We start from the raw sequence: 9,812 nt of genomic DNA on the forward strand, positions 1-9,812 counted from the left end.
GTGTCCATTGTTTCGTCTGTGAGTGACAGAGAGAGAGAGAAAGAGAGAGAGAGAGAGAGAGAGAGAGGGAAGCGGGGGGGAAGTCGGGGGACAGGGAGGGGGCGCTCTGCTCTGCTCAGTGCAGGACGCAGGAGACAGTCGCTCTCCAAGGTGCTGAAAGTCGGAGCGCTCCCTCCTCAGTCTCGCCTACTGACTGTGAATGCGACCTCTGGCGAAAACCGAAAATCACGTAACGACCTGCTTCAACGCCTCATGGTTTATTTCTTCTTTTTTTATACTCCTAACTTCTATCCATCGGGATTTTTTATTTTTTATTTTTCTTGCAAACCGCTGGATGTACTGGCTACACACATATGTGCAACAAGACTGACTGCTGCTTTCTAACATTCACCTGCATCGTTGGGAAATATTGAATTGACTCCGGATTCTCAGGAAAAAGCTACAGAGGGTTTTTTTCTTTCCTGGCTGTTTTTTTTTCTTCTCGCTCTCTGTTTCTCTCTCCGCACCGCATGCCTCTGGACGTGAACTGTGATATTGTCTCAAAAAAGGTGAGTCCGATGAGGATAACCATGAAGCAGACCTACTTTTACGTGGATGTGGTTTTCTTTACGCTGGAAAAGGGGGAACCGTATCTCCAAAAGGCTGGTGTTTAATTGGTTTTAAGCCCATCATCACGACCGAGGGGGAGGATTATAGTATCTCGTGGAGCCTGGTGAATTTACCCTGTGGATAAAGTGAAGTTTCCAAAAGGCTAAGCGACTACATCCCTCTATGTGTTGGGCTCTCTGGCTTCACACTAAGTGGATATCAAGCTTATTTCAACGCGGTGAGTTTTGCCCTGTCGCTTAATTTACATCCTTGTTGTCACAGGCATTTCAATTGATCTGTCAAGACGCGCAGCACTTTGGTTCCAGGCTAAGAGAAAATATTTATCTCCAGCCAGACCTAGATATTGCTTAACTGTCTGGATTTTTTTTTGCTCTGTGTTTTCCCCTTCCGAATGGGGTTGTGTATTTTGGGTTTAACCGTTGCGCATTTAATAATGACTCGGGACATTTGCAGGTTACACAGCTGATTTAGTAAGAACAGGTTACTGTAGATCCAATGTTAAAGCGGTGATTTGTATAATGACTGGCTCATTGGGAATGTGATGCAGACTAATAGCTACCTGTTGTCTGTAGTCGCTCCCACAGAGTTTGAAATTGTACAAAGATAGCTAATAGGCTGGGTTTTACTGAATGTGGAGAAGAATTGTGTGAAGAATAACCGACACTCCACCCACTTCAGATAATGGATGTTTTAACCTTTTCCTCTATTGTTGGATGTTCAGCTACTGCTGAGATTTTGCACGAAGAGGATCATTTGTAGGCTGTCTGAGCACCCTTGCGCACCACACATACACACACGCGCGCGCGCGCGCACACACACACACACACACACACACAAACTACATGCTTCTTATGTTAATAAAGGTTTTCTATTTTCTTTCAAGTGTAATGACATTAGCCTGTTGAGTAAGCCGCACTAGGGAATCCCATTTGTCTCTGCAGATAGAAAAACAATGAAATACACTTGAATGATCCCTATAAAAACAATTGGCTGCAGCAAATCAAATATACATAGGCTTAAGCAAAAAAAAAAGGAAAAGTGCTGGGAAGGTGAGGCTTAATGGTTTTTGAGGATGTGCAAAACAGCAGCAGCACAGTCACCATCCATCACATCATCTCTTATTTGTTCCACTGCAGCCCATTTCCTCAAGTGATGATGATGATGATGATGATGATAATGAAGCGCAGGATGGATCCGGAGAGGATACCGGGAGCCTAAGGATGACATCCACACAATCTTGTTGAATGAGGATATCGATGCTGCGGCGAAGGATGGGGCCTCTCCTGTCGCCCGCCTTCGTCCTCCTGCTGGCCCTGAGCGCCGTGTCTCCGGCCACGGTGGGTAACCCCGAGGATTACGCCGCGGACGAGGCGGAGCGGACCGCCAGTGAAAACATCGTCTTCGATGACTACCGGGGGAAAGGATGCGTGGACGACAGTGGCTTCGTCTACAAACTGGGGGAGCGCTTCTACCCGGGACACTCGAACTGTCCGTGCGTGTGCACGGAGGACGGGCCTGTGTGCGACCAGCCCGAGTGCCCCAAACTGCATCCCAAGTGCACCAAAGTGGAACACAATGGATGCTGCCCCGAGTGCAAGGAGGTTAAAAACTTTTGCGAGTACCGGGGGAAAACATACAAAATCCTGGAAGAATTCAAGGTAAGACTTGACTTGTACGATAAGGTCCATTATAGATCAGTGTTTCTAAATAACCAGCTTTATTTCTTACATTTCTTTATTGAATCAGTGGTTCAGGTGCGTCAGCTTTCAAAAACCCAAGTCATGGCAGGATTCTAGCATTTAATAAAATGCCATTAGTGCCATCAACATTTCCAATGTGCACTTTATTTACTGTCTCATAGAGTATTTATGATTTTTTATGGTACAGTGGTAAAATAGTTCCCAAGAACGCATTTGAACTCAGATAGAGCCCAACTGATGCTGATGAGTTGGTTTGATTTTGCCAGGTAGATTCAGTCAGTCACAATCAACGAATCATTCTCATTAAAGTCTGGATGCCACTAAAGCAACCATCTTACATGACAATTTGTCTGGGCTATTCATATAAAATCACATGAACACTCCCAACTAGACTTGCATGTTGATGTCAAGTGATACAGACATTCAAACACAATGCAAAGTCTAATGTCATGACGGTAGCACTATGTCTCATTCGAAAAAAGGCTAGGAAGAATGAAGTAGATCAACCCTCACACTGCTTTTTTTGTTGTAATGTGTTAACAGCATTCATCTTTGTGATACGTACTGTTTAAAAATTATTTGCTGTTTAAAAAAGACAAAATACAGCACAACAGCAGCATTGACCAGCGGTGGGCAGGTGTTAGGGTTTGGGTCACTGAGGCTTTCCGTTTGTGTGATATATATTCAGTGTGTTATACCCGTTCTTGGCATACTGTAAAAGCATCATGAAAATGTGTTTATTGGCCAAGGGCACAAAGATGGCTGCCTCCCAGAGTGGTGCCCCCCCACCTCCAACTCCCTGCACCGTCAACTGAGCATTCACCCAGCATTACTAAACTGGGGGATGCTGTAGCGGTATTTTAATGCTTTGATTTGTGGACACTGAGTCATTGCTGGCAGATACAGTGTATCTCTGTGTCTCCTGCAAAGGGAGCACTACTTTCTACCCATCAGAGCAGTGTCTCAGCAGCTGTTATGGAGCATGACAGTGCTGCCTGATTAAAAATGACACTATGAGCATGACAACTACGATCTGTGTTTAAGCTGTTGCTGCCCATGAGGAAACCTCCCCATTCAAATTGCTCACAAGTGGATTGGGGCTGTAAGTGATTGAAACATAATATGACACAATGCGGCCTAAACAATGGTATAGCTCTATGGTTAATTACAGCGTTTGTTTGCGTCTGTGCAAATATGTACTGAATGGTACATCCGTTATAGTTGTCTCCCAAATGCACTAAAACTCCAATGTAAAACCTAATTCTTTTTTGGGTCTACTGGAGAGATTTGAATTAAGAGTATTCAGGACTAAAGTTAGGTTGGAGCCTCTTTGTTTTTCATTTGAAATGATCCTGCCCTGGATTTAACAATTATATGTCAGGTATATAAGGTTAGATAAAGGGCACCTAAATCTAGTGAGCCCAATATTTGCTGGGAGAGACAAGCCAGCAAACTGGTTATATGACGACAACAGTGGATAGACAATTTTCATAGACAAACAGCCACCAGGTTTAGTAAATGTTGATAAATCAGAAAACAGGAGCATGTTTCATTGTTGTGTTGCCAACTTCAAATGAAACCTGTTCTGAGCGAATACCTGTTAAGTTTTGGCAGACCACCTCAATGAGTGAAGCAGAAATTGTTAGCTACTGTTTTTAAGTGGTAATAAGCACTCCAGAACTAAATGAATACTTGCAACTAACCTTTCAAAAGCTTCTACAAGATTAATTAACATGATCAGTTGCAGTATTCAGCATTATTACTAAGTGTTATAGAGATACCATAAAATACTGTTTAAAACCAAATAGAAAAAAAAGCAAACAAATGAAACAGATATGCAATCATTTATTCACAATTACTTCACTTGGTGCTAGTTAAGCTATTAACATTTGTGCAAAACCCAGATGAGTCTGAGCATGTTACTTCATCTAAGCCTTCTTCTGAGCTATTAATACATGGACATTTGGACGCAACTATTTAGCACTAAAATAAAAAAAATACTGGATTCAAAAATCTCCTAAGAGTATGAGACATTACATTTATTTTGTTCATATGTGCAAAATATTAAAAGCCAATATTTGACAACTTGATACGGCTACAATACACCGTATGTGCATTGCAACTCATTATTGTAGGCTAAAGTTAAGGTCTACGAACTAAAACTATTACGTTAAACTGTATAAATGGCTTTTTATTGTATATTTATATTTTTTGCCCAATTGAAGGCAGCAGAACAAGTTGTATACTCGAGACCAAGATAATGACTCACCTTATAAAGGCATTAGGACAAATGCGTTAGCAAGCTGTTGCCTATTTACAAATCTGGCAGACACAGAGCAACATTAACATTCATATATTCGCTCTCTTTTTAGCTCTGTTTTTGGTCTCTACCAAGCCTTGGGGAAATACTGTATCCCACTCTTTAGCAGCTAAATGCTCCGCTATGTTCCCTAGCTATTCACTGACTTTGTCACGTCTGCTGTTTGGTGCTGCACAGGCAGTTTGTGGTTGGTTTAAAAGATCATTTTCACCACACGTCTGCCGTCTGATGCAGCTAGAGATGAGGTTCGTGAGAGCCAGTGAGCCAGAACAGTAGAGTTGCAGACTGTAAACTAAATCAGTTGAAAGATGCTAAAATGTTCTGTGGAGCTGAGGGTCTACCTGAAGGGAATTTTCTATAGTTAGTTATAATTACTTATTTCACCCATTATTCATGAGCAAATATTGATTAGTGCAGCTTTAAAGTTAGGGAAAGATATTAATTATGATTATTTAACAAAAAACATAAAGGCTGACTACTACTAATAGTAAAAGAGGAACATAAACCAGGGCTGCCTCCGTCAAAGGCAAATGCCTGTTTACAAATTTTGTTAAACATAATTTGCATTAAAATCTGACTGGAAATCTAATCAAACAGTCATCACAAACTAATTTTTAATATAAATTTCATTGCAGTTTTGACTGACTTGAATAAGTTTAATTTTAGGATTAACCATTCCCCAATGACTCCCACAAATTTAAGAGATCCCAAAGTAAATTGTGCTTTGCATAAAATCACCCCCTGATTAAGTTAGTCATCAGTACAAGGAAACACTGTATTTGTACTGTCTGGCTCCTGCAAAACATCTTGTAATTTGTCATATGTTTGTTTCATTTTGCATTCACAATGACTTCAAGGCGAGGCAAAGAAACCTCTGCTGGGACACGTTGGAACATGTCACACCTGGGAATATGAGCATGTCATGTCACTGGAGCAAATTGAAGCAGGCAGGGGGCTACACAGTGAGTTAAGCCAAATAAGATGTAAGACAAGCATAATTATTAAACATTCTGTTACAGTTTATCTGTGGGAATACAAATTTTGAGGAATCAGACAAAACCAAAAGAACCACAACATAGTAAAAAGGCAATGACTGGGAATTGTCCATCAGTTAATGTAAAACATTTTAGGTTGCTGTTCATTTTCACTGTCAATAATCTGCTTCTAGTACATTCAGCCAGATGAGGGGAGAGTCATAACATCCTGGTTTTCTAGTGTTAACAGCATTTTTATGCCTCTAGGGGCCATTATGCTTGTGCTGAAATAATTGGTTGATTAACTGATTAGTCAATCAACATAAACCTGAATCCACAATTTAGAAATGCAATTAATCATTTCAGTCATTAATCAAGCATAATCATCAAATACTACAGGTTCTAACCTGTCAGATTGTGTGTTTTGCATTATTACAAATTGAATGTCTTTGGGATTTGAACTGTTAATTGGACAAAACAGTCAGTTACCTTGGGCTTTTAAAAAAATGTGACATTGATTAGTTCATTGCTCAAAAATACTAATCAAATGATTGCTAATGAAAATTAATTTTTAGTTGCAGCTCTACATCACGTGATGGAACATCGGCATTAAAATGAGGTGAAAACCAGCCTGTTTAAAACCTATGTACTTAATATGTACTGATTGGTGTGTTTGCGTGTCGGACAGCATCAAACTCCGTCCTGCATTGGGATGCAAGCCCAGAGATTGTGTAAGAGCTGCTGTGTGTCCAAAAGCCACACAGTTTAATGTGAGATAAAGTCCATCAATACTGCAACTCACCATCATGCTAACCTTGACTAGAGGCTGTTGAGAGGGAAGAACACTTCTTCGGGGGGGCGATTGTCTTGGTGACAGCAGTAAGGAGAAAGGAAATCTTTGGTGCAGGATTATCACCCCCTCCATCTAAAACCATACAAGTAACTCTAATGTCTTAGTCCACATCCAGTGTGGAGGTAGAGTCTTTTCAGCAAGGACATGAAAGCTTCGGAACCCTGCAGTGTTCGCGGAAATCAAAGGCCGTCAGTATCTGAGATACAGACCCCTGTTTAGAGATGCCGACAGGTTAACCTTTGGTGTGGGCCTCATTGGCATTTCCTTGCGTGCTGCACCGTGCAGACGTTTGCATTTATATTCAGTAGCAGATGATGGAGACGAAGTGCAGAGACACAGCGTCTCCGAAAGATACCAAAACAGATGTGGTCAGTTTAGGGCTTCTGGGATGCTCGGTGTCTAAGTTTGAATGGTGAGCTGGTGTAGCTATTCATAGTCTGGCATCAACTAACACTTGTTTAATTTTCCAGTTTTATTATGCTGAAAAACACATCATGCAACAGGTTAGTCATTCAGTCCCATGTAAGCAGATGTACAGTCACTGTCATGTTATCTAATGCTGGTATAACTCATGCATCAGCAACCTGACAAATAAATAAGTCATACAAGTATTTCCCAGTACCAATTAAGTATTTACTTTTAGGAACATAGTGTTGAATACTGATGTAGATTTTGCAGGTGCAGATTTACTACCAGTGGGTGTATTTTTTATTATTTTGTTTTGTTACCCTGCAAGAGAGTCATGCCACTCAACCTTAGTAGGTGTTTCACCTACAGGGTTCCCCATCAGATGAGGAAGGGACCAGCCCGCCCAGCAAGGCTGCCGGCGTGCCTCTGGCCTCAGCGCAGCTACAATCAAGAACCAGGAGATATAGGGTGAGTTCAGATCCCAGATCGTCAGGCTAGGGCTGGGATGTGAACTCAAATGTGAACAATCCCGTCCGTGCTTCCTGCGATCCGCCCTCGGGAAGGGATACAGAGTTGAGAAAGGGGGGAGGGCTCCAGCATTTTCACTGATAAAAAGGTACACACAGTAGAGTTCAGCCAACAGACTATCGTTCCCATTTAGAAGCAACTAATGTTAATTGATTAACTTGCAAGGAATATAACTGCAAAAACACGCAGCCATAACACTTTATTTTTACTTACCTTCCTTCAATTCCCATGAGACAGGCACTAATTTATCCGGTGCAGTGCAGTTTAGGAAGGGAGCTTAAATGTTAAGGCAATTTCATTTTAAGAGAAAAATATGTTATGCACCTGTTATAGATACAAATGATAGAAAATAAAGTTTTTTTGTAATGTCTGTTTTTCATAACTTTTAATTGTCCTCTCAATACAACAAAGGCCCTTGTAGAACTTGGTGAACCATAATTGCAAAAACGTACTGTGAAAGCACATGTGCAGACAATGAAAAAAATTGATTTAAAGCAGCATGCACACAAAGTTCATTTCGTACACAACAGTAATTAGTAAGTGCTTTTCAGCACAGAAAAAAAACAGCCATAAAAGCTGTAAAAATGATTGCTCAAATTGATTTTCCTGTCCAATTTGCCAGAAGCAAAAAGGGTCCTAATTATAAGAAATTATTAAGTGCAAACAATTAGGCCACAAAGAATTTTCAGACAAGTTTTTCTGGTTTGAACTTTCATTTAAACCACCCCTGTATAAATATCACCAGTATTTTCAGCATCCAGCTCCTCTCATGCACAATGTCTTACCTCCTCTCTCTCTCTGTATTCCCTCACCACCGGTAAAATATTGTTTTGACTTGGACAACAGCAGCATGCAGTTTGACTGTCAATCCATTCCCGTCACTCCTATTAACCGCATGGGTGAGTTTCCCGTGACCCTGTTGTCCAGCCTCAAAGTATTTTACATTACCATTTGCCCCAGGTGAAGGTTATTTGACTATTCATTGCTTCCCTGCCCGGTTTCCATTTGTCTCAGGGTGGGAATGAAAGGCATGACAGCCGATTGACTCTAAAAGCCAGCCAATAAGATGGGGACAACAGGAGACTTTTCTTCACCAAAACATCTGGCAGCACGTCTAAATTCAGTGCTGGTGCTCCATTTTCTTTTGTGAGCCTGGGCTATGGCGTGACTGATCCTATTCACAGTAGACCTCACACAAAAGGATGCACTGAAAGCACCAGGCACCACTGAATACATTGAAAGAACCTGCAATGTGTCATAAGTACATGGAGTAGTTTTCTTTTCCAAATTACAATTTTAATATACTTCTGTCTATGAGGCATCTGGAATGACAGGCTTCTAGCTGAGCTGTATCACTGGTTAATATGGCAGATAGAGAAATGCCACTGTCTCTCAGAGCCAGTCCTCTTGTCTGTACATTAACATCACATGGCTGTAGCTGTAAGATCAAGAAAACACCGCTAGATAACTCTCAGTATTGCATGCAGTATGTGAAGAAGCCAGCTGCCCATTTCTTACACTTCCACAAAAATAAAAATGAATGTTAGCCAGAAACAACAAAAACTAAGTTGCAGCTTTGTTGTTTCTGGCTTACATTTATTCTAAGTATTGACTGGATTGCCTCAAACTAAATGAATAATATATGTTAATTCTTATGTTGAGTTTAATTCTAGTTTATTCCTACAGTCTACCAGCAGCCACTATTTTTCAGACCATGCATTTGCAAAGAAAAAACAATGAAAGGTTTAGTCATGCATCACTAATGTGTACTTTAAGGACTTCTATATGATGTCTAATTATCTTCCTCTCTATCCTCTAAGATAGTAATATGTCAATCTGTGCCAGATGCAGACTCTAGCGAAACTGTGTCTAACTGCCCCCATTTTTATGTTTAAGAGTAATTTCCTTGTTGTATGTTTGGCAGCTTATCAAGGATGACTCAAAATTGGATCCTTACTATCCACTATCTAATTGTCCTGCTTCTACAGTGAATTCATGGTTGTGCTATGCCTTTACTCATTTCTTCTTTTACTTCTAACTGGCATTTACTCGACCATCTACTGCTAAGAAAAGTTTCTGTAAAGGAAAGGCTGTTGCTATTACTACTAGAAGAAGCAGCAATGACATTGTATCAGCTTAATGCTTTGATTGTCCAAGTATGTTCACACATACAGGAAATATTTGACTTCCGCATTTAACCCATGCATGAGCAGTGACCCCGCACGCACCCGCACGCACCCACACACACACACACAGGAACAATGGGCAGCTGCGATGCTGGGGGGGTTGGGTGCTTTTCTCAAGGGCACCTCAGCCGTGAATGCGATGTTCATTCACTGTTCATTCCCTGACCAACATTTAGTTCTGCCCATCCAGGGATTCAAACTGGCGACCTTTCGGTCCTAAGCCTGCTTGTCTAA

General features: G+C 41.1%; 1 protein-coding gene across 1 annotated transcript; it reads left to right on the plus strand.

Annotated features, from left to right (window-relative positions):
- Window positions 1-725: 725 nt before the first annotated feature.
- Window positions 726-7,362, plus strand: vwc2l (von Willebrand factor C domain containing 2 like). Its single transcript, XM_087176748.1, has 3 exons — window positions 726-826; window positions 1,746-2,267; window positions 7,219-7,362. Exons 2-3 carry the CDS (start codon window positions 1,854-1,856, stop codon window positions 7,360-7,362), a joined length of 558 nt encoding a protein of 185 aa, XP_087032874.1. The 5' UTR covers window positions 726-826; window positions 1,746-1,853.
- The last annotated feature ends 2,450 nt before the right edge of the window (window positions 7,363-9,812 follow it).

The sequence above is a fragment of the Seriola lalandi genome, unplaced genomic scaffold (genome assembly GCF_002814215.2).
Source record: "Seriola lalandi dorsalis isolate HSWRI2012SDOR001 ecotype SW California unplaced genomic scaffold, Sedor1 jcf7180002054568, whole genome shotgun sequence".
NCBI classification, from domain to species: domain Eukaryota; kingdom Metazoa; phylum Chordata; class Actinopteri; order Carangiformes; family Carangidae; genus Seriola; species Seriola lalandi.